This window comes from Kogia breviceps, chromosome 10 (assembly GCF_026419965.1).
Source record: "Kogia breviceps isolate mKogBre1 chromosome 10, mKogBre1 haplotype 1, whole genome shotgun sequence".
NCBI classification, from domain to species: Eukaryota; Metazoa; Chordata; class Mammalia; order Artiodactyla; family Physeteridae; genus Kogia; species Kogia breviceps.
The window spans coordinates 79,742,965-79,768,109 of NC_081319.1; the positions used below are offsets into that span (position 1 = coordinate 79,742,965).

Below are 25,145 nucleotides of genomic sequence, written 5' to 3' on the forward strand. Positions count from 1 at the left end.
TCCAGTTCCGTATGGGGGCCTGATCTCCTGGCTGTGAAGCTTTGGTTTTGTTGCCTGACTTTTGCCTCAGCTTCCTTTTTTTTCCATCTGTAAAATGAAGCTCACAGTACCTCTCGAAAGGATTGTAAAATCAATGGAGAAGACGAATGTGAAAGCACTTTGGGACTCACATTAAAAATGCTACACAGGGCTTCCCTGGTGGCGCGGTGGTTGAGAGTCTGCCTGCCGATGCAGGGGACACGGGTTCGTGCCCCGGTCCGGGAAGATCCCACATGCCGCGGAGCGGCTGGGCCCGTGAGCCATGGCCGCTGAGCCTGCGCGTCCGGAGCCTGTGCTCCGTCCGCAACGGGAGAGGCCACGACAGTGAGAGGCCTGCATACAGCAAAAAAAAAAAAAAAAAAAAAGCTACACAGAAGTCAAAATCCTAATGCAAGAGGAAAATAACTTGCTGAATAGTGTCCTCCTTCTATGACCCAAATGTTGCGTGGCCATATCTTGATACCAGGACAAGTCAGCTGAGAAGCAGGATGGCAAATATTTGAGCTGCTACTTCCATAACAGGTGACCCGGTTGGAGTTAACCAACAGACAAAGGTAAATGTTTTTTGCTTGTATTTTGTAAAACAGAGGCAGGCCCTTGGCATGCGTAACAAGCTTTAAATAACAGAATTAATGTTTTTAGATGCATATCCTGTTTGTTGAGCCTCGGAAGGCCACAGTCAACCTGCAGCCACCTAGAAGCCCAAGCACAAAGCTTGGGGAGGAGGGAAGTCAAGTCCAAAAACAGTATTTAAGGGACTTCCCTGGTGGCACAGTGGTTAAGAATCCGCCTGCCAATGCAGGGGACACGGGTTCGAGCCCTGCTCCAGGAAGATCCCACATGCCGCAGAGCAACTAAGCCCATGCGCCACAACTACTGAGCCTGCGCTCTAGAGCCTGCATGCCACAACTACTGAGCTCATGTGCTGCAACTACGGAAGCCCGCGTGCCTAGAGCCCGTGCTCCGCAACAAGAAAAGCCACTGCAATGAGAAGCCCACGTACCGCAACAAACAGAAGCCCGCTTGCCACAACTAGGGAAAGCCCACACGGAGCAACGAAGACCACATGCAGCCAAAAATAAATAAATGATTAAAAAACCAAAAAAAGTATTTAAGAATGTTCCATATAAAATGTAAAGACAAATTTAGATGATACCGAAAATCTGATGTTAGGGAAAACACCTGAATCGAGAGACACAGTCACTGAGAAAAGTTTAGGAGAACAGGAGCCAGAAAACCTGAGGCTGGTTCTCCCTGATCGAGATCCTTACTTCTCTCCTTGATACAGAGGCAGGGAAACTCAATCAGAACTTCAAACAAAGACTCGGGCCTCAAACGCAGCATCAAAATTACCTGAGAAGTTTTTTAAAAATCCACATCTCCAGCCCATCACCTGAGATCATGTGGATCTGCAGTGTGGCCAGGAATCTGTTTTGGTTTGGATTGGTTTGCTTGTTAAGCTTTCCAAGTGATTCTCAACCCCAACTAAGTTTTAGACTCTCTGAACCACGACGGGCCTCCGGGGGCTCTAATCACCTATGATTCTGAAACAGCTCAGTTCCACGGTCAGAGCCCTTCCCCTGCCTCTCACCCAACCTGGCACTTTTTACTGTTTTAATATTACTCTTTTTTAATTATTATTTTTATAACAAAAATAAACATTCTTGTAACAATGTTAATAATTATGAAATAGAGAGAAACGTTTCAGTCTCTGCTCAAATCTACCCATCCCCAGAGAAATGCACTGTTCATTTTGGTGTGCACCGTTCCAGACCTTTCTCTGTGCATTTACACGTAAAACACACGTACATGCTTTCGGTTGGCCAGTTCAGCTGCTTTGGGTTTGGTTTTGATTTACGTATATAAAGGGGACAGGCCATACCCACTATTCTGTGACTTGCTTTTGTTCACCTTCTAATACTGCATCACTGAAATCTTTCCATGTCTGAACACATAGGTACTTCCTTCTTTATAATGGTCAAGCTCTCTTCAACAGTATGGATATGCCTTTGAACATGCGCATGGTGAACAATGTAGAGATAGTTCCTCCTAAGGACATGTAGATTGCTTCTCTGCCCACGTGTCAGTGTACACATGCGTCTTTCTATAACCCATATTTGCCTCCTTCCCTTCCCACTCCACACCCCAGGTTCCCTTTCCTTTCCTTCTCATCCCAAACGACAGCTACAACCACGCTGCTCTCTGTCTTTTGAGAACCCCTTTCTTCAAGGACCAAAGAAGTCTCCATACAACCCATAACTAGGAACCTCTCACTCCTTCTCCTCTTTATTACTATGAGTTTACTAGATACGTATATTCAGCCTACGAGAGCACCAGACCTGAAATACAAAGAATACCTGGGCAAAGATTTAGAGAACAGAGGACTTGTGTTCTTGTCCAGACTCTGCCTTAAGATCAATTGGACCTGGTTTTACATGCTTGTAAAATTATCAAGTTGGACTCGGTTGTATTCAACTCTAACCTTCAAGGTGTCTGTGATTGTTTATCAAGTTCTACCTTCTCTATGAAACCTTTACAACCATTCCTAGACACCCAGATTCCAAGCCGATGAGCAAGTTCTTCATCACATTTCCTGTTTCTTCTGTCCGTCATGTTGGTACCTAACGACATATTGCCTTGTAATGTTAGCTGATGGCTTCCTCAGTGTATATACTTATCTTCCCATAATGATTATAAGCAGCTCGAGGCCAGGGTCAGCCGCATAGATTGCATTTCCTTCCTTGCTCAACCACCTGTGACGAAGATCATGGAAATGATAAAGCATCCTCTGAGCCAAGGGGCAGCAAACTACATGCCCCCTGTTCCTATAAATAAGTGTTATGGGAACCTAGGCATTCATTCAGGTATTGTCTATGGCTGCTTTCATGCTATAACGGCAGAGTTGAATAGTTGCAGAAGAGACCATATGGCTGCAAACTTAAAAGTATTTACTATCTGGCTCTTTACAGGAAAAAAAAAAAAAAAAAAATGAAGTCTGCCAATACCTGTGCTCAGCAGTCAAAAGAAATGTCAAAAAATTCAGGGACCAGGAGCTCACTCACAGAAACACTCATACCTCCTCGGAGAGTCTAGCAAAGAGTATGGAGTTCGTGGCTTCCTTTCTTGACACCCATTCCAACTGACACGCCAAATCTGATCCTTCTATATCCCCTGCTTAAAACTCTCAATGGCTCCCCACGTGACTTACGATGGAATGCAAAATCTTTACCAGAGTTAGGACTTCCTTGGAAATGCCATCCCTGCCCTCCCCTCCCCAACTTAAAACTGGTCTCATGGTCTCCCCTCATATACATTTTTTAGGCTAATAAATGTTTTATTTTTTAAAATTTATTTTGTTGAAGTATAGTTGACTTACAGTGTTGTGTTAATTTCTGCTGTCCAGCAAAGTGACTCAGTTAAACACACACATATATATATATATATATATACATCCTTTTTCATATTCTTTCCCAGTATGGTTTATCACACAGGATATTGAATACAGTTCCCTGTGCTATGCAGTAAGACCTTGTAGTTTATCCATCCCCTCATTCCTGTTTTTCCTATACAACTACCTTCATTTTGTAGTTAACACATTCAACTGCTTAGTGTGTCTTCCCCTCTGGACCACAAGCTCCATGAGGATAAGAATAGACTCTGTGTTACATTCTGGTGCTCTCCAAGTCCTTGAGGGCAGTACCCAATGTGTGGTATAACTGGCAAGCGTTTGTTGGCTAAATGAATGAATGGCTTTGCAGACCGTTAAGTATTTAGAAGCAGTAAAGTAAAGGGTGGGGATGGAAGAGGTTGCTGGGCCTGCGCACGGATATAAAGGCAAGTGAGAGAAAACCAAAATGCCTCCACCACGGAGCCATCATCACTCAAGAGATAAAGCAGGCTGGCACCTTTCTAGTTACTTTCGCCTCCAAAGCCCCTGAGGATATCACTCGGTTTTAACAGAACCCAAACTGGCTTATAAGAATTATGCTCCGTGTGGTGCTTAAGATGACAAGCAAATGTAATGAAGAATTTAAAATATCTCCCCTTCACTTCATAAAAAGATTACACTAACTTGGTGCTTGGAATTATAAGCAGTATAATGAGATTATTCTCCAGAAGTCTCCTATGTCCCATCTTAGTTTCAACTTTAGTTATTTGGACAATTTCATGTACTTAGGACACTTATTTCACCACCAATCATGGTTAAATGAGCAAATATCAGTGTACCACCCCAAGCTGTATAGGATATGGCAGCACTATCAATATTTATGAAGTGATTAAAAGGGAAAACCCAAGACAAAGCAAATTTCAAAGGAGGGAAGAGGTAGCTCTAAAATGACCAGCTATAAAGGCCTCCACACTCACCTTGGTGATACACATCACACCTGTCCTATCGCTTCTACTCTAGGGCACAGAGATGGACCCAAGAAGCACCAGATGTGCTGATACATGTCAGACTACTGATGCCTATTTCTCTTTAACAATTCTTACCCCATGACGTCGTCCTTCAAACAAATGGGGAAAAAATTCCATGCAGTTTCTAAGTACAACGTGTTTATGTCATTCTTGTTCCCTATCAAATTCCAATCACTTTTCATGGAAGATGAGCAAACTCAAGACAGTGATAAACTTTTGTCTATTCATAAGGGATCAGCAGGAAGACCACGTGTGAGTTTGCTACAGAAAATTGTTCAATGCTGCCTAAAACTAGTACATCAAAAGGAATCTCAGCTACTGTGGATACAGTAACAAAGAAAAGGGAACCAAGTTATTCCTGAGATGGTGACTATGAGACATACTAATAGATGCTCAAACAGCAAAAGCCAGGCAGGGTAGAAACACCTCCAGAAGTTCTGACCATTTTATTTTCAGCATCACATTAAATTTGTAATCACAAGACACTGACTGCTGGGAATTCTCTAGACTTGAAGAAAGAAAAAGAATGTACAAAGAGAAAGGCACCAGGGATAAAGCTTCTACAAAGCACAGACAGACCTGTTCTCAGTTGTGTTATATAAATTCGGTTGGCTCTGGCACTGCCTACTATCCTCTCTGATATAAAAAAGCCTTCTGTTGCTAGGGTAAAAGCAGGGACTGCTGTTAAAGCTGGCAAATCTAGAGAATGCTGAGGCTAGAATGTGCTGACAACAGGACCCGAAGGAGGCAAGCTCAGGAGACACGGGAAAAGGGGGGAAAAAATGGGCAAGACTGAACTAATCCAGATGCTGTCTTCCCTGGAACCTACAATGCAGAAGAGTGTGTACTCAGCCTTCAGGTCTTGGACCACAGAAACTCATCTTCCTCCATCCCTCACGATGGCCAGTTCTATAGGCTAAGACCCCACCTACGTGGAGAAGCCAACTTATAAATAAGATGGTGGTAAAGGTATAGGGGAAACGTGCCTCTGGGCTCACTAAGAATTTATAGAATCCTCATATAAACCAAGGTAAAACTGACACCACCAGCCAGGCCAGCAACTCCAGCCTGAAAGTATAAACAAAACCTAATTTAGCCTGAAGCAGCTGAGCAAGCCCAGCTCTAACAGATCCTGATTTAGAGCTGGGGGGGGGGGCGGGGGGAAGGTATGGAAGTGGTTTGACCTGTGTCTCCATTTCCTCAGTAATATAATGGAGAGAATAATAACACAATTAAATAATTTTAATAATAATGCAATAAAAATAATACACAGGTTAACAATCCTAGGGTTGTTTTCACAATTAATTGTTACTACACATAAAGCAGGTAGAACACGCATGACCCAAGGAAGTTCTCCATGAATGTTAGTTATTTTAATCTTCACTCCTTCTACTATCATTTTACTCTAGTTTAGCTTCAGTCCCTTGGGCTGAGACAACTTTTTAAAACACCCCAATTAAAACACAAATATCCAATAGAGAACAAACTAGTGGTTACCAGTGGAAAGAGGGAAGGCGGAGAAGCCATATGGGGACGGGGGATAAAGGGTTACTATGGGATTATATGAATACGAATCATGTGTATGAAACTTTTGAAAATTGTAAAGCACTACAGAATTTAAAGAATCTTTCATTCAATAAAAAAAAAAAATAATAAATACCTGTTTTTTTCCAACACTAACTAAAGAATAAACGTGTAGCCTCCTTTTGAGTAACAAAACAAAACAAAACACGGGAGTTCCCTGGAGGTCCAGTGGTTAAGCCTATGTGCTTTCACTGCAGAGGGCACGGGTTGCATCATCCCTAGGTGGGGAACTAATATCCCACAAGCCGTGAGGTGTGGCCAAAAAAAAAAAAAAAAAAAACACGAAAAAATCCAATTCTTGATAAGTGTGTCAAAGACTCTAGATTAAAAAAAAAAACCAACAACACTGTAATCCTAAAACACACCCTACTAGGCTAGGAGCCCACACAAAACAAAACATACAGACTGCATGGCAAGGAGGTAAAAGACAAGCAAGGACCAACTGGCATTTCCAAACAGGTTTAGAATATAAACTTACTGTACAGTAAATGAGAAAACACAAGAGGAGAAAGGATTTGTTACTAGTAGGTACACTGGAGACGAAGGGAGAAGAAGTTAAGTCAGCACTTTCCAGAGTGAAATTCCCTGATCTTGTCCCACAAGATATTCATGATTCTAGGGTCTACAACACCGGTGAACAAACTCCGGCTTTTACACTTTCAATAGCTGGGGAAAAAAATATCAAAAGAAGAATAAAATTTTGTGACACATGAAAAAAATGATTTGAAATTCAAATTTCAGTGTTCACAAATCGAGTTTACTTGGAACCCAGCCACACCCATTCTTCTGGGCATTGCCTAGGTCCGCTTTCAAAGTACAGAGGCAGAGTTGAGTAGTTTCCACAGAGATCACAGGGTCTATATGGCCGAAAATACTATCTAGCTCTTTATAGATAAAGTTCACCAACCCCTGGTCTAAAAGTTTAGGAAATGCTCCTGATTAGAGCCCTGTCTTGCAGAGGCACAATTATAATGGCAGCCCGATGATGGCTCCAGGAGGCCCAGCGGGAGGGCTGCAGAAAATGGTGAAACTTAACTGACCATGAAATCCTTTACTCACACTACGAGCATGAACGTTCTGCAGAACACACAGATGTAGTTCTCACCACCAACATGATGCTGAATTCCAGAAAGGTTAATAAACCCAACATTAAAAAGATCAAATATAAAATTTAAAGTAATAGCCATAGTTGATTTAGCCCATCTGTAAGGAGATCGACGTCTAGAAATAAAGACGCAGACGTAGAGAATGGACTTGAGGACACGGGGAGGGGGAAGGGTAAGCTGGGACAAAGTGAGAGAGTGGCATGGACTTATACATACACTACCAAATGTAAAATAGATGGCTAATGGGAAGCAGCCACAGAGCACAGGGAGATCAGCTCAGTGCTTTGTGTCCACCTAGCAGGGTGGGAGGGAGACGCAAGAGGGAGGAGATATGGGGATATATGTTTACGTATAGCTGATTCACTTTGTTCTAAAGCAGAAACTAACACACCATTGTAAAGCACTTATATTCCAATAAAGATGTTAAAAAAAGATCAATGTCTGACTGTGAAAACAAAAATCAACAACAAAAAAGAAGATACTCTCAGACACAAAAGAAGATACTCTCATTTTCTGATACTCTCAGAAAATAGGTTTAAGAAATTAACGGAGGGAACTCCCTGGCAGTCCAGTGGTTAGGACTCCACACTTTCAATGCCGTGGCCCGGGGTTCAATCCCTGGTCAGGGAACTAAGATCCTGCAAGCCACACGGCACGCCTGAAAAAAAGAAAAAGAAAGAAAAAGAAAAAAAAAAAAAAAAGAAATTAACAGAAATGTTTGCATTATGAAATACAAAAGTAGACTGGAAAAATATATGCCACATACAGCTAATAGAAGCTTATAACTGAAAATGTAGAGAATTAATGCAAAGGAGGTTAACACAAATTCCACTCAATAGTTGAGACAGAATAATGACAAGGGAAATTATCCCATGGATAAATTGATGATATCCCTAGCAACTACTGAAATGTAAATTTGCACAACCAAGGACCTTTACATGTCTATATTAAAGCAGCATAAATAAATTAAAATGAGAAACTTCAATGTTGGCAGGCTTGTGGGGTAGAAGGTACATTTATAGGTTGCTGGTGATGCTCTTAATGAATTTCGTCTTTCTAAAGACAATCTGGCAACATGCAGCACAAGCCATAAAAGGGTTCATTCATTTCCTGCAACCCAGCATTTCCACTTTGGGGAATACACTTCCAATGTACCTCACTTTTGGGAACAACCCAAAGGGAAAAAGAGCAACTCGTCTGTACAGAGGCAACTCTATTAGTGCTGCTTGCCTGCAGTAGGAAAACAATGACAATAACCCAAGGGTCCAACAACAGGGAGGTGACTCAAACACACTGCCAACCAGAGGAGAGGTGGGCTTAAAAACTGGCGGGTGTGAAGATTGCACTGACATCAATCACAGCACCTCAAACTCACATCCAAACTTTGGGTGCCCCAATCCCACCCACTCCTTCCCCAGCCTCCCCTTCAAAGGAATCAGACCATCAAAGACTCAACTCAAGAACCGGAGAGTCACGGGATTTCCCTGGCGGTCCAGTGGTTAGGATTCCGAGCTTCTACTGCGGGGGGGACACAGTTTCGACCCCTGTGTCCCCTGGGGAACTAAGATCCCACAAGCCACACGGTGCCAGGGAGCCAGCCTTGATGACTGCCTTCTTTTCACCGCACCTGCCCGCTCGTATTTCACCATCAGGAAACTCTCTTCCAACTCTTGCAAATCTAACTGGTAACACCCCATCTTCACTGCCACCACCCCAGAACCATCATCTGTCCCCTGAACTATGGCAAAAGGTTCCAACGGGCCTCCTGCATCTACGTTTCTCCTTTCCAACCCATTTTCCACAGAACTGCCAGAGTGATCTATTAAAAAAAAAAATCTAATTAAAGCCATAGTATAACCCTGCTTGCCACTGTACTCTGAGTGATATCCTGACATATTCGTATCTTTAAAGATCTTGTACAGTCTGGCCTCTGCCCACCTCTTCAACCTCAGTCCGTGCTCCCTGTCTCTATTTGCTGAGCATCAACCACAATGGCCTTCTTTCCAGTCTCTGAACATGTAGGCCCTTTCCTACCACGTGCTGTTCCCTCTTACTGGAATATTCACCCCTCTGCTCTTTCAGAAGATGAGTCCTTAAATATCACCCCTTCTGTCTTCCCTGATAAACTATCAACTTCAAGAGGGAGGACCCATTAATAGCCTTTTACTATCACATACCCAGAGTCTAGCAATGCCTGATGTTTAACAGATGCACCATAAATATTTATTAAATGAATGAAGAATATATCCCTGTACGATCACAGAAAAACAGCCACATAAAGAAACACAGCACAAGCACGTACATATTAGTTTTAGCTGTACATGAATGGCTGTGTAACATCCAAGAATAAGAATGAATTGGGAGAGACGTCCACGTCCACTAGGTTCTTCTAGTCTGCCAACTTGCTTATGTTTACAATGTTCTTTGCTGGGAATTCCCTGGCGGTCCAGTGGTTAGGACTCTGTACTTTCACTGCCAAGGGCCCAGGTTCAATCCCTGGTCACAGAACTAAGATCTCCCGAGCGGTGCAACGCGGCTAAAAAAATAATAATAATAAATAAATAAAATGTTCCTTGTTAATAACTCAAATACCCTTGAGATGTAGCTCAAAGTACTGAGAGATGATAGCTCAAGCTTCCACTACCCTCTAACTTGTCTAGAATGAATGAACAGTTAGTTTACAGCAAAATCCTTCTGGAATTCATTCAACAATCATTTATTACTTAACTACTACGCGTTGGGGCATGGAGCCAGAAACACAAAGATGAATAGCCCATTGTCTGTCATCAGTAAGAAGCTGAAATGGAGTAACGCTGGCCCTGAGCATTCCATATGGGGAGGGAAGCATACCCAAATCTTGTCCGATTTGGTATTTCTCCTGGACCAGGTACACAAGATTTCAACCAAAGAGAGAAGAGCCATAGACTTCCAGAAGTAAAGGAAGAACAAGGAGTGACTAACGACCAGTTAGATTATTCTGGGAACCTGTCACCATTTGCCTTTGAGTATTTTCCCCCCTTCCCATTCTCCTGACTCTATTAATCCTGGTTATGCTGAACTGGCCATACCTAAGTTGATATCAGATTATGGTCTTGTTTCTAAAGGGTTCTTTGGGAAACCAGAATGCTAACCTCTTTCCTGGAACCAATGATAACATTTCTTCTCACCTTATGCCTTTCTTTAGTCTACTCAGCACCTACAATCTATGAAAACCTTGCTTAGGAGAGCGCTACAAGCGTGCTAAACCACACACAAACACATCACATACAAGACCATGCAAATCATGGAGCCCAACCAGTTTCTAAGAGACCTGAAATGAAAAGTTAACAAAGAAGATACTAATAACAGATGAGGCCCGGATCCTATACAAATAATCAGGCTGGCAGCAAAGAAAAAACCCCAAGAGTTCCTAAGTTCTCAGGATGAGTTGAAACTGCCGTGCTAAGCAGAACCCATGTCATACTGTTACTCACTAAGCAAATATTTTTCAAAATGACCCAAGGAGCAGGAAAGCAAAGCGTCTATTCCCTATTTATAACATTTCAATTTGCAAGACTATCTTTCCATATTAACCATGGCACCATTCCTCGTCAGAATCACACCATAGGAAAATGCTTGCCAATGGCTCCATGCCCTCCCTTTTCAATACACACACACACCGGTTGCTCTTACTTTATAATCAGCCCTTTTGGCTAAACTTCCAAATGCCACCGTGGAGCAGAATTGCTCACCCAGTGGAAAGAGAATGTTCGACTCTCAGGTAAAAACATTCCTTCAATGGGAAACAAAATTCCAGTAAATTAAGGTTACTTATGCCCTACCCACATCTTGGCAGAAAGAGCAGTGTGTAGGAAGTCAGGTTGGCCTAGATCTGAATTGTCTCTGGCAGTTGACAATTGCTTGACCATAACTTCTCCTAAGCCTCATTTCCTATAAAATGGGGCTAATGCCACTACCTCATGGACTTGAAGGTTTTATTGAGATCATTTGTAGAAGGTATTCAACACAATGTCAATGGTACATGCTCAATAAATAGAAGCTTAACAATACCAACATCGATGATTCATATTAAGAGCCATTAATACTCCTTCCCTCTGGGCTGTCAGGGCCAAAGCCCTCTTGAAGCCACCGCTGTTCATTTGATTCCAGAACCCATGAACTCACTCCTTTCCTTTCTCCTAAATCCATTCAACTCAGGCTCCTTCTCCCAAAACAGATTAGCAAATGGCTCCAAGAACTAGAGCCACCAAGCAGCCCTGGTGGCAAAAGAGCAAATGGAAAATTATATCAGGACTTCCCTGGTGGCCCAGTGGCTAAGAATCCGCCTGTCAATGCAGGGGACACAGATTCGAGCCCTGGTCCGGGAAACTCCCACATGCCTCAGAGCAACTAAGCCCGTGTGCCATACGCTCTAGAGTCCGTGAGCCACAACTACTGAACCCATGTGCCACAACTACTGAAGCCCATGCACCTAGAGCCTGTGCTCTGCAACAAGAGGAGCCACTGCAATGAGAAGCCCACACATTGCAACGAAGAGTAGCCCCTGCTCGCCACAACTAGAGAAAGCCCACACATAGCAATGACCCAACGCAGCCAAAAATAAATAAATTTAATTAATTAATTTTAAAAAATTATATCAAGATCAGCTCATGAGCCTTGCTGTGACTTCATTTATGAAGCCCCCTTTTCTTTATTTTTTTAAAAACTTTTTGGTCACACCATGTGGCATGCAGGATCATAGTTCCCTGACCAGGGATCAAACCCGTGCCCCCTGCAACGGAAGCGCAGAGTCTTAACCACTGGACCACCAGGGAAGTCCCAGAAGCCCCCTCTTTTTTAAATTTGTTTTTGTTGTTTAGAACGAAGCCTTGGACAAAATGTTCAGATATTCTCAAGAGAAGATGGGGCTACAGCACGCTGCCCTGACTCCCTACCCGTGCCCTGCCCAATCCCACCCCTGCTTGAGGACCCCCCTGAGTACAACTTTCCCCCCACTGCAAGCATCCATCATCTCCAAGGCCAGGGTGCTGACATGTGCAGAAACTCCAGAGAGCCAGAATCCAGGAGAATGGACCGTTCCTGGAGGCCTTCAGCAGCTCTTACGAAGAGTGAGATCACCACTGCTTTCAAGCAACGGCCTAAACATCCTTGAGCGCCAGGTTTCTACAGCTCTCGTGAGCGTTCAGCAGACACTTAAACATCTGCCAGGTTCCTCCCTACTTATAATCTCTGCCTGGCTCCTATCCTCTTGGACTCAGGCTGGAAATGGGAGGTGGTAGAGTAGCCAGGTGGCAGCACACAAGCCAACTTAGGATGCCTGTTTACTTTTTGGTATTTGACAAATACAAACACTGGGGCAAGGCCAGTATTTATTCACCATCTCACCCCGCCCCTAAAGAATCGAAGCTCAGCAGCTGCTATCCCAGCAACAATAATGCCCAGTGTCCCGCTAACGCTAAATGGGGATTCAGTTTGGGGACCAGGTTAACTCCTATTACGGCTTCCGTTTTCATTCTGTCCGACAGACATATCTGCGCCTAAGGCTCCAGACCGCCTCCGCTCCAAATGGTCGTTGGGCACATGCCCAAAGGCGATGAGAGACTCTCGTCACCGAAGAGAAGCACCTGAGTTTTCTAGGAAGTTGCCGGGTGACCTGGCATCACCGGAGTCTGCCAGGCCCGCTTGGGGGAAGAGGGCCAGCAGAGTTAGTGCTTACTGGAAAAAAAAAGCATGGCAGTTGACAGAAAGAAAAGTCACTCAATTCACACTGGCCCCTGAATAAGCTGATGATGCATCTGACCATTTCCCATCACACACACACACACACAATATTAATAAAGTTTACTTGAGCCAGTTATAGTTTGAATGCTTTAGAAAGGGCCGGCTGAGTACAAAACCAATTTGCAACTTCTCTATGGAATCTCCAAAGAGACGTTACCTCTCATCCTCACAGATGGAGTCAAGTGTAAGGTGAAATGTGATGTCTTCTGATCTACAAGCAGACTGAGCCCACGCTCAGTACAGTTACACAGGGCACCTGCTGGAGCCAGCTCAAGCCCATGCACCCTCACCCCCATCCACCTGGAGAAAGGGGCCTTCTGCAAACACTGCTGGAAAAGACAGCATTAACTGTGCTAGCCACATCCAGCTTGAAAGACTCTGTCCAAATTTAGCCGCACTAAAATATGTAATCTAGCCAGTTGGTGGACCTATGCCGATTTAGTCCCAGGCCCAGGTACTTTCTCAACTTAAGGTAGCATGCATTCCATGACAATGAATCGTTTTCTTGCTGATTTGGTGCGCCTGTGTATTTTCTTTACACGGTAGGTTTGTTTATTTGTTTCAGACTGGGCCTGAGACAGATTTAGCTATGTGCCTTTAGAAACAGTTGAGATAAGAATTCAGATGAGAAAGCTCGATCCCATTCTATACATTTTTTTTTTCTTTTTTTTTTTTTTTTTTTTTTTTTTTTGCGGTACGCGGGCTTCTCACTGTTGTGGCCTCTCCCGTTGCGGAGCTCCGGATGCGCAGGCTCAGCGGCCATGGCTCACGGGCCCAGCCGCTCTGCGGCATGTGGGATCTTCCCGGACCAGGGCACGAACCTGTGTCCCGTGCATCGGCAGGCAGACTCTCAACTACTGCACCACCAGGGAAGCCCCCATTCTATACATTTTGACAACAGGGATGGGAGATTCCCGGGGTACATGAGAAACCCTGCCTTCCGGGACAGGTCTGCATTTCCTACTCTTCTGAGTCATAAGTCACTTTCCCTACCAAGGCTAGTAGATATTATTCTGAGAGTAGGAAGACATTTCTTCTTCTGACTTTCAGACTAAAGGCCAAAATTATTTCAAGTAGTTTAAAGATGTTAACATCTATTACATTTTGTGTGTTACTTTGAGTATAGTACATTCATCCATTTATACACCATATAAATTGCACCTGAGGGGCAAGATCCAAATCCTAACTCATCCCCGGCCTCCCACGGTGCCTCTCACAGTAAGCGCTCAATGTAGGTTTGTCAACCTAAAAAAATAATTTGCTTCCCCAATCTAGGCTGTTTTTACCCCACCAGTTTTCCCTTCCGGTTTTCACACTCTAGGATTGTGGAGTTCAAGTACATAAAAAAGAGAAAATCTTTTGGATATAACATCAGCTCTAATCTAAAGTTCTCCTCGAACTTGTCACTAAGTCCATCCAGGACTTCAGCTCCAGCCAGCTACTCCACACGGAACTAGTCAAATAGCCAAAGTCAAATGCCAAGATACTAGATAATTAACTTTGATAAGCAAAGGTCAGGAGATGGCATTAAGCTAGACATCTAGTCTCAAAGACAGTGACAAACACCATGCTTGGGAGTTTCTAGACTAGCACAGCTGAAGGATCTTACAGCAACTGTCCTATCTGGAATTCATAATCTGTGCAGATTAGTGGTTTCTAAAATTTCAGACCTCATTTCCTTATCAATTACGGCTCCCTTCTTCTGACTGTCCCATGGCCAATATTCTATCTGTCCAGTCAAAGCAACTCCCTGAGGGCAAGAGACATCTTTGAGTGTGTTGTGTCATACTGGGCAAGCCCTTCCAGGGCATTCCTTAACACTGGCACAAACCTTAAGGTCTCATTTATCTGCTCTCCAGACTTTGGGCCTGAAACACGCAATATTGTTTTTTGGTTTTTTGGGTTTTTAAAAAATATATTTTATTTATTTATTTTTGGCTGCATTGGGTCTTTGTTGCTGCACACAGGCTCTCTCCAGCTGCGGCGAGCGGGGGCCACTCTTCACTGAGTTACGGGGGCTCCTCATCGCGGTGGCCTCTCCTGTTGTGGAGCATGGGCTCCAGGCATGTGGGCTTCAGCAGTTGTGGCACGCAGCCTCAGTAGTTGTGGTGCACGGGCTTAGTTGCTCCGTGGCATGTGGGATCTTCCACATGCGGGCTTCTCACCGCTGTGGCCTCTCCCGTTGAGGAGCACAGGCTCCCGATGCACAGGCCCAGCGGCCATGGCTCACGGGTCCAGCCGCTCCGCGGCATGTGGGATCTTCCCGGACCGGGGCACGAACCCGTGTCCCCTGCATCGGCAGGCGGACTCTCAACCACTGCGCCACCAGGGAAGCCCTATATAAAGATTTTTTTAAAGGTTATAGTAAGTTCTCTTTCAGTTAGCCTGTCATCACAGGAAAGAAACTGTCAAAAATGATGACAATGACAAATTCTGTCACCCAAAAAAGGAGATATTTGAAAGAAGAGTGATGGAAAGCCATAATAAAAAGACATTGTATCGGGTTTATTATTTTTGAAGCTAACGGCAATGAATGGGTAGGGCATTATCTCCCAACTGGCCCTGGTAGTGTTCTGAGCATGCTTCCGTGTCTACCTGAGCTCCAGTACCTGGAGTCTGTCATTTTCACATGGCCAAGAATCCCAGTGGGATAAAGAATTCTTATAACAATGTCATGAGGTCATCATTTTTTTTTTTTTTTTTTGGCCGTGACTTGCAGCATGCAAGATCTTAGTTCCCTGACCAGGGATTGAACCCGTGCCCCCTGTAATGGGAGCGTGGCGTCTTAACCACTAGACAGCCAGGGAAGTCCCATGAGATCATCATTTTATACACTAACAATGCCTGGGCTGAGGACTGGAGCTTGCAGAGTGGGAATGGGAAAAATAAAAGACATTGCCTCCCCACCCAGGTGACCCCTGGTCCACCCTCTCAGTTTCCCTTCAGGACAAAGGGGTCAACTCTAGGCCATTTCATGAACTGAAGTGGAACCTTTCTATCATAATTAGCAGAAGAATAAGGACTCTTATTTTAGTTAATATCTCGAGATTGCTTCTAAACACGACTATAATTTTTTTTTTTTTTTTAAAGACAGCCAAACTTACATTCTCAAGTCTTCAGTTGCAAATTCAGTGCACAATTTTTAGGTCATCTGGACTTAATGATTTCGGAAAAGGAGCTGGGCTCTTTCTCCGGAGGTTAAAGCAAGCTGCACTTTGATTACATTCTGACCTTACTTTAAACATCTCATGCAGAAATGGAAAGTCAATGAAATATTGCACTGACTTAAGACTTAATCCACTAATGGACTCTATGGGGAGCATAATGATCAGCTGTGTTGGAGGGCTTGGACAGGCATGTAATGGGGTGGCACGTAGTGGGGTACAGTAGTAGATCTAAGGCTGACAATGAGGCAGGTGAAAGATGGACCTACTTCATCTTAGGATCAACGTTCCCTGGGCCTTAGATGGGTTTCTCTCCACACCAAGACTGTCCAATCCAGGTTCACTGCTTTAAGAGACCTTCCCCTCTACTGCTCATCATCCACCACCCTTGACTCAACGATAAAAATCTTGGGCTTCCCTGGTAGCGCAGTGGTTGAGAGTCTGCCTGCCGATGCAGGGGACACGGGTTCGTGGCCCGGTCCGGGAAGATCCCACGTGCCGCGGAGCGGCTGGGCCCGTGAGCCATGGCCGCTGAGCCTGCGCGTCCGGAGCCTGTGCTCTGCAACGGGAGAGGCCACAACAGTGAGAGGTCCGCGTACCGACAAAAAAAAAAAAAAAAAAAAATCTTGACTTTGCCATTTCTATAAAATGGGCAGAAAAGGGTCTTTGAAGGAAGACTGGGACTTGCCTCATTATAAATGCTAACAGCACCAAACTTTTCTTTAGTCTCTCTCTTCCCCTTTAAAACACACCCTCACACAGGGAACCAGTGTCTGTAGGATGAATTCCCAGGCCATAGCAACTGCAATGCCCTGGGATCTAAGAGATCTTGGCTGGCCAGGCATTAAGCCCTTTTTGGGAAGGAGACAGCAAGCCTGCCTTTCCCTGACACAGCCCTGCCATGAAAATAGGCTCTTGTTTTTTTGTTTTTGTTCCGCCTTTAGCTAAGAATCTCCATCCTCCTTGAAGAGACAAAAAGATATGCACGGGAAGCTTACGGTGGCTCGGGTTTGATCTTAAATCAATTTTCTTCCCCCCAACTCATCCCATCCCCCCTAACATTTGCAAAGAAGGGGAAGGGTTCTGGGGAAGTTGGGGATAAGTTTTGGGTCAAAGGTGCTTTCAGGCTCTGATCAGATAAGTGACGGAGAGGACTACCTACAGGGCACGCCGTGGAGCTGAATGCAGACCGAGTGCAGAAGGAGGAAGCTGCCTCACCCAGCAGGCTCACCTGTCCGGCCACAGGTAAGCGAGCGATAGGAAAGACTGGAGAAAATTCAGTTTCCTTTATGGAGAGCTCTCTCCACCTCCCCCCACTCAAGTGCCAACGCGCTGGCTGCCTGGCTGCGAGCCGGCGCTTTGGAGGCGCCTGGAAGCGGGTCTCAGGGTTCCTCTTTGGGCGTGCCGAAACCGGGACCCACCCAGCCAAGGCGGAGAGATGGGGGAGGGGGCGAGGCGCCCGCGCGGAAGGCTAGGCGCGGATGCACGCGGCGGTCTGGGGAGCCGGCGCGCACAGGTCCCGCGCTCTCCCACTGCGGTAGCATCCCGACATGACACTGCAGCTGCAACAAAGCGGCGGCCGCCGCCAGCCTCGGCGCCCACCCCGCGGCGCCAGCCCCACTCCACGCGGCGGGGGCAGCTGCCGGTGGCCGTGGGGGTGCGTGGAGGGGGTGGAGGCCCCGGGAGGGGCCGAGGAGGGGGAGAAGCCCTGAAATGCGCAGGAAGCCCGGTGGCCACCTCCCGCACCTCGCCCGGCGCAGCCAGACTGCAAGGAAAACAATTCGCCTTCATTCCGGAGTCCCGGCTGAGCCCTACGGCTCCCCCAAACGACCCGATCCGAACCCTCCGCTGTGTTGCCTTCCCTCGGTCGCAAACCTCCCGACCCAGCCGGCCGGACTCCAGCCCCCCGCAGCCCCGGCCCGGGGACCCGCCCGGATCCCGGAGCGCGGTGCCTTCTGTTCCCGCGCGGCCGCCGCCCCCGGCTCCCCGCCCCCCCCCCCGGCGCGCGCCCCCAGCAACCCCGAGCTCTCACCAGGAAAAGGGAGCCCGCGATCATCGTGGCTCCGGCGATGCGGCTGCAGGAGGTCGGGGCGGTGCTGCTGCTCGTGGAGATCCCCATGGCTGAGCCCGGGGTTCGCAGGGCGCCCGGGGCGCGTGGCCCCCCGGCAGCTGGAATCAGCGGCTGCTTCTGCCCAGCGCCGCATCCACCGCCGCCTCCCGAGCCGGGAGCCCATCTACCTCCAACACCCCATGTGCGCTGCGGCAGCCGGACAGCCCGACAGAGGAGGGAGGCGGCGAGGGAGGCTCCGGGGGCGCTCAGCACCTGCCCAGCTGCGCGGCTGCCCGGGCGGGGAGAAGCAGCCGCGGCTGCAACCCGCGCCTCCCCGTGCTCTCCTCCGACAGCGGCTGCGGAGAACCAGGGAGGAGGGCTGGGCGCGAGAGAGCGAAGGAACAACTTCCCATAGCGAAGCCTCCAGCCGCTGCCAACCACCCTCCTCCGCTGCCCAGACCGGCCGGCGAGGGAATGAGTCGGGTGGCCGCCGGGCGCGGGGACACACGTGGTGGTGCTGAAGGGGCGGGGAATCGGCCCTTTGTGATGTCACCGCGAAGGAGGCCGGCTCTTTGTGCGATCAGAAGTGGGAAGGCGGTCCAGGAGGAGCGAGGAGGTTGAAGATGCCGCCTGGCGTTCGCCGAAGAAATTGCAGCTGTTTATTGACCCAGGGGAAACTTTGCGAAGGTATGCACACCCTTGACCCAAATTTACTTCCTTTTCTAAGATGATTCTCAGTAAATTATTTTCTGCGACAGACGCCTTTCTATTGCTTCTGGCTCAATGATTAAGGACAGCAAACGACCATAATGCATTAGATCAACTGTATGCCATGAAGAGACCAGCAACTTGGTTCTCAAACGTTAGCTGCGCTTTAGAATCAGCTGGGGAGTTTAAAACATATGCGTTGATGCCTGGTCCTACCGAAGAGATTCTGATTTACTTGGAACAGGATGTGGCCTGGGCATTGGGGTATTTTTCAGTTCTCCAGGTGATTTGAGGAGATTATGGAGCAAAGTTTGAAATCCTCTGGGCTAATGAATGCAGTTAAGGAAATCCAGACTAAAGAATTCCAAACCCGGAGTCCGCGGAAGCTGGGTCCGTTAATGGTCTTCCAGAGGTCTTGGAAATCCTTGAAATACGTGGGCCGGTACATTTTCCTAAATGAATGATCCAAAGTTTTGAATCAGACCATCACAGAGATAAGAAACACCCTTCCCCTCAAAAAAAGTGTTAAAAAATTTTGAGTTGAGTTCCAAATGCCTTTGTGGGATGTGAGTGGGAGTGGGTAGAGAGGGAGGTAATATTCTGCCTCAGAAGTAAGAGCAACCAGAGCATTCCCTTGGTTGGCTGGCATCTCCTGCATTTCTCAGTGTGAGAGAGGACCTGGCCTCCCTTTCTTTGTCTCTCCCGGGGGGGAGGGCAGAGTCTCCTGAGAGTGGCCACCATATCTGGGACAGTGTCCATCCTCTAGGTTCTGCTAGCACAGGGCACACTGTATTGAAATCACCTCTTTGGCCATCTGGCTCATACCTCTCATTTGTGAACCCTACGGTGCTGGGCTTCTTCTAGCTTCCCTTGACCCCTTCTACTTCAAGATAACGCACTTTCTCAATTATCTGCTTCAAGACTCGATACAGTACTCCTGAACGTAACTTACCAAGGCAGAGGTGCCAGCTATTTATTTTCTTATTCAAATATTGTGCTTTGGCCTTTGTACTATGCACACTTGGAAGATGCTAAAAATTAATCTGAGGATTAATTCCAATCTGTTCTTTCAAACATCTGTCAGTAAAGAAAAGCGTTGTCCATAAATATTGGAGCAGGAGGAGCCATAATATGTAACCGCTGGTGAAAGTCAAAGAAGTTCTAGCAAACATTACCAGTAAATATGGAGTTTGGGGGAAAGGATTATGTTTGGACTTGAATTTCTCTAGCTAGTTCCAGAAGTTCAAAAGAGGGAGGGAGATGCATTGTGCCTCCATAGATAACAGCTTTAATTATTTCTTCAAAAATTCAAATGACTGGTCAGTACCATCATAAGTCTTGTTTAGGGAATTCCCTGGAAGTCCAGTGGTTAGGACTTGGTGCTTTCACTGCAGGGGCCCAGGTTCAATCCCTGGTCAGGGAACTAAGACCCTACAAAACCCCGTGGAGTGCCCCCCCCAACAAAAAAAAGTCTTATTTAAAAGAAGTTGCATAGGTGTAAAAAAAAAAAGAGAGAGAGAGAGAGCAGTTGTTTGTTAGTCCATTTAACTCCTTCCATCCAAACTTACATTTCTCGGGCTTCCCTGGTGGCACAGTGGTTGGGAGTCCGCCTGCCGATGCAGGGGACGCGGGTTCGTGCCCTGGTCCGGGAAGATCCCACATGCCGCGGAGCAACTAAGCCCGTGAGCCATGGCCGCTGAGCCTGCGCGTCCGGAGCCTGTGCTCCGCAGCGCGAGAGGCCACAACAGTGAGAGGCCCGCATACCGCAAAAAAAACAAAAAACTTACATTTCTCAAAGTAGGTTCTGATTGATTCACTCCATGAAATCCAGCAAATTTAGAGTTTGGGTTCCTATGCAGGTAGAAGTCCTTTCTCAACTGTCTGTCTTCCTGAAATCTAAAAGAAATCTGAATTGTGCTTCCGGTGCTTTCAAATTTCATCATTTCACATAAATTTGAAATCAAACATCCATTTTGAGAGATGAAAAATTCCCTCACTCCTGTTTACTACTACTAACATTTAAATCATTGTCCCTCTATATGAGTGATAGATTGTGACTAGTTGGAATCTCAATAGAGTGTGAAACTTTATTACTTTGAATTAAAATATATAAATGCTTTTCATTTCACTTTGTAAAAATTCTTCAACTGTTGATTAACTCTTTGCCACGTTTTCATAATGGTCCCTTAGTCATGTGTATTTCTGGGGAAAGGATAGAAATTCAGTAACGCGTAAGGATTATCTTTGCCCTATCTTTGCCGTAAAATCACCCTTCAACCCCCATCTCTTCACACACATAGCGGCTTCGGGATTTTTCTGTTTTTGCCAATGCTGCCCAGTTCTCCTAGTTTCCCAGCTTCAAAGTCATTGTTAATTCCCTCCTCTCCCTTAGTCCATTTCCAGTCCATCTGCTTTTTCTATCCTCTTGTTTCCATTTTCAGTCTTTCCATTTCTCTGATTATGTATCTAGACACCAGAGAAATCTCCAAAATTACATCTTGCCTTGAGTTTTGCCTTATTTTTTCATTTATCCTGCACATGTTTGACAATTCTAGTAAAATTTCAATTTTTAAGAATGTAAGTACGAAGTGTGCGCGGCGAGGACGGCGCAGCAGGGCCCACGTGTGGTTGGTGACTTTCTCCCCAGATGCTGAGGTGCCTGGGTCCCTGGCGCAGGCAGTTGCTGAGCTGCAGCTGGCGTGCACTGTGCCCTCTGAAGCACTCTCTGTTTACGATGAAGCCACAGCCTCCAGAATTCCAGTCACTTTTCACAGAAGGCTTGAAAAGTCTGCCAGAATTATCCGTCAAAGAAAATCATCAACTAAGATTAGCAGGAAGAGCAGTGAGGGATGTATTAAGTGGAGTAAAGCCTCAGGATGTGGATTTTATTACCCTTGCTCAAATGAAGGAGCTGTTTCAGTCGGTTGACATTCAGCATACGTATGATCAACAACAAAGGAAAAAAGCACGGGACGAATAGAATTACCATACGACCCAGCAATCCCACTACTGGGCATATACCCTGAGAAAACCATCATTCAAAAAGACACATGCACCCCAATGTTCACTGCAGCACTATTTACAATAGCCAGGTCATGGAAGCAACCTAAGTGTCCATCACCGGATGAATGGATAAAGAAGATATGGCACATATATACAATGGAATATTACTCAGCCATAAAAGGAAATGAAATTGAGATATTTGTAGTGAGGTGGATGGACCTGGAGTCTGTCATGCAGAGTGAAGTAAGTCAGAAAGAGAAAAACAAATACCGCATGCTAACACATATATATGGAATCTAAGAAAAAAAAAAGGTCATGAAGAACCTAGGGGTAAGATGGGAATAAAGACACAGACCTACTAGAGAATGGACTTGAGGATATGGGGAGGGGGAAGGGTAAGCTGTGACAAAGTGAGAGAGTGGCATGGACATATACACACTACCAAACATAAAATACCTAGCTAGTGGGAAGCAGCCGCATAGCACAGGGAGATCTGCTTGGTGCTTTGTGACCACCTAGAGGGGTGGGATAGGGAGGGTGGGAGGGAGGGAGACGCAAGAGGGAAGAGATATGGGAACAAATGTATATGTTTAACTGATTCACTTTGTTATAAAGCAGAAACTAACATACCATTGTAAAGCAATTATACTCCAATAAAGATGTTAAAAAAAAAAAAGAAATCAGATGTAGTGAAGATTCAAGATATTGACCTGGCTCAATAAATATTTGTTGAGTGAAACAAACTTGGAAAGTTTAACAAACCATGGAACAGTTAACACACCTGACGTACCTTTTCCTTTTCCAAGCCTTAAATCAAACATCCTGAGTTGTGTTACACAAATCATAACAGGTTTAATCTTGTGTTTTGCTAAAGTGCCGTGTCCTGGACTTGGGTTAAGTGTTTTGTCCACAGCTTTGTTTCCTTTAACTAGTTCATTTAAGAACTTGCCGTTCTCTGGCCTAAGGAAGAGTATCAGCCATTCTTCAACAGATTGCAAGATTAAGTGCATGGGCATGGTTTGATCAAGTCTCCACAATGACATTCTACAAAGAAGGCATTCTTGGATAAGATCAAATGGGAATAGGATTGCAAGGCAGGCACGGTTCTGGAAGCTTCCTTCTCTCTTGGATGGTAAAAGAGGGATGATTTGAAAACGTAAAATAGCCGATCATTTGAAGGTATGACATCTTTGTCTCACTCCCAGGAACAGTGAGGTGATTAAGTTAGTTGCTTTTTCTTTTTCACCTGCAGCGCTCTGAAAAGTGGCCGTGACCTTGAATGGCCCATCATTCATGTGCCTTAGGAGTTCACACCTGTAATGTTCTCATTATGCCATAAGCTCTTCCATGCAGGGGAATGGACAGAGAAACAACTTCATTAGCAAGAGAAAATTGGACCCAGAATCATTTAAGCAATGGAAATTTAGGCAGTATAGTCACATACCCCCCAATTCACCATCCCACAGACACCCTGCCTCACCCCTTCAAGGGTCTTTAGGGTTTTTTTGGATGATTGGTCTTTGGTGCCCTGCCTGCATCAACTGATCTAAGGAAAAGGGGATTTTTTTTCTTTAGAGGGGATTTTCCCTTCTGTTTCGATCTTTTTCACTTTTATTCTCCACAGCACTTACTATGCATAGTATTTGGCAAAAGATGTCCCAAAGGTCTTAGTGCAATTTTAAATGTTAATACTTTCAGAAGTATATATGTTACAAACTTTAAAAACCATTTGAAAGTTTAGTTTTTTTACTTCTTCATGCAATTACTACATTTTAAAAAAATTTATTTATTTTATTTATCTTTGGCTGCATTGGGTCTTCCTTGCTGGGAGCAGGCTTTCTCTAGTCGCGGCAAGCGGGGGCTACTCTTCGTTGAGGTGCATGGGCTTCTCATTGTGGCAGCTTCTCTTGTTGCGGAGCACAGGCTCTAGGCACACAGGCTTCAGTAGCTGTGGCTTGTGGGCTCTAGAGCACAGGCTCAGTAGTTGTGGCGCACGGGTTTAGTTGCTCGGTGGCATGTGGGATCTTCCCGGACCAGGGCTCAAAACCATGTCCCCTGCATTGGCAGGTGGATTCTTAACCACTGTGCCACCAGGGAAGCCCTACATTTTTTAATGTTTTGGAATAATTCATATTTAATTTTAACTTTTGTCCCTCTAATTGAAGTTAGCAAACATTGACCAAAACAAACAAACAAACAAAAATGAAAACATTAGTCATTCAAGGGAATTCCCTGGTCCAGTGGTTAGGACTTGGTGCTTTCACTCCTGTGGCCCAGGTTTAACCCCTGGTCCGGGAAATAAGATTCCACAAGCCACCTGCAAGCCACGTGGTACAGCCAAAAATACAAAATACAAAACACCAAACAAAAAACAAAGTCATTCAAAATTCTCCAAAATTTATAAAGGTAAAGAAATTGAAATACTAACACTTTCAAATGATTTTTTTGTTGTTTGGAACATATATACTGTTGAAGTAATGAAAGATTGAAACCACTTTAAGTTCTTGGGGACATTCTGCACACACTATGCCTTAGGCTTAATTGAAGTAACTTGCTTGTATCTGAAGTCACTTTTAAAGCAGCATGAAGTTTGCTTGGAAAATAATCATTTTATGGAATTATCTGAAATATTCAAAAGCCTTAGAGTAATCAACAATATGGTTGTCACTTTGTGAGATTTTCAGCCATCTCTCTTCACAGCACTAAAACTGATACTAAATAAAAGATTCATAATGATGAACACAATGGATATTTGTATCTTAATTAGTCTTTTCTAGAACTGATTTATGAACGGGGTTGTTGGAAAACCCATCCTCCTCTTATGTCGTTTCCCAAATCAGTTAGACCCTGTTTTTAATATAGAAACATTTACTGCTTTTAAAATTAAGGATTGTAAATGAGTTGATTGGTTTCTAAAATGGTATTTTATGCAATTTTTCTCTTAGAAGTAAGTGTAAAAATGAGTTTCATTTTAAGGCATTAAATTCCTGTTTCCCTAATAAAATAAGTATATCTGTTTACAAGCAATTTAAAAAAAAACAACTGCACCCTAATTCCTATTGCTTTTTTTTGGGGGGGGGGGCATGCCACACGGCTTGTGGGATCTTAGTTCCCCAACCAGGAATTGAACCCGAGCCCTTGGCAGTGAAAGCGCCAAGTCCTAAGCACTGGACCACTAGGGAATTCCCTATTGCTTCTTTTTCCAAATTCTCCTCTCAGGTGGGCTGAAGACAGAGAGATTTGCAAGGCAGAGAACAAAATTTAAGGATGGGGAAGCCAGGGGTAGATGGTTGA

General features: G+C 45.2%; 1 protein-coding gene across 1 annotated transcript in view; it reads right to left on the bottom strand.

Moving 5' to 3' along the window:
• Window positions 1-18,682, bottom strand: part of TNFRSF21 (TNF receptor superfamily member 21) — a 66,574-nt gene extending 47,892 nt beyond the window's left edge. The window contains exon 1 of the mRNA XM_059076545.2: window positions 18,123-18,682. Coding sequence (XP_058932528.1) covers window positions 18,123-18,209 — 87 coding nt within the window. The 5' untranslated portion in view covers window positions 18,210-18,682. The remainder of the gene's footprint in view (window positions 1-18,122) is intronic.
• Between the last annotated feature and the right edge of the window lie 6,463 nt (window positions 18,683-25,145).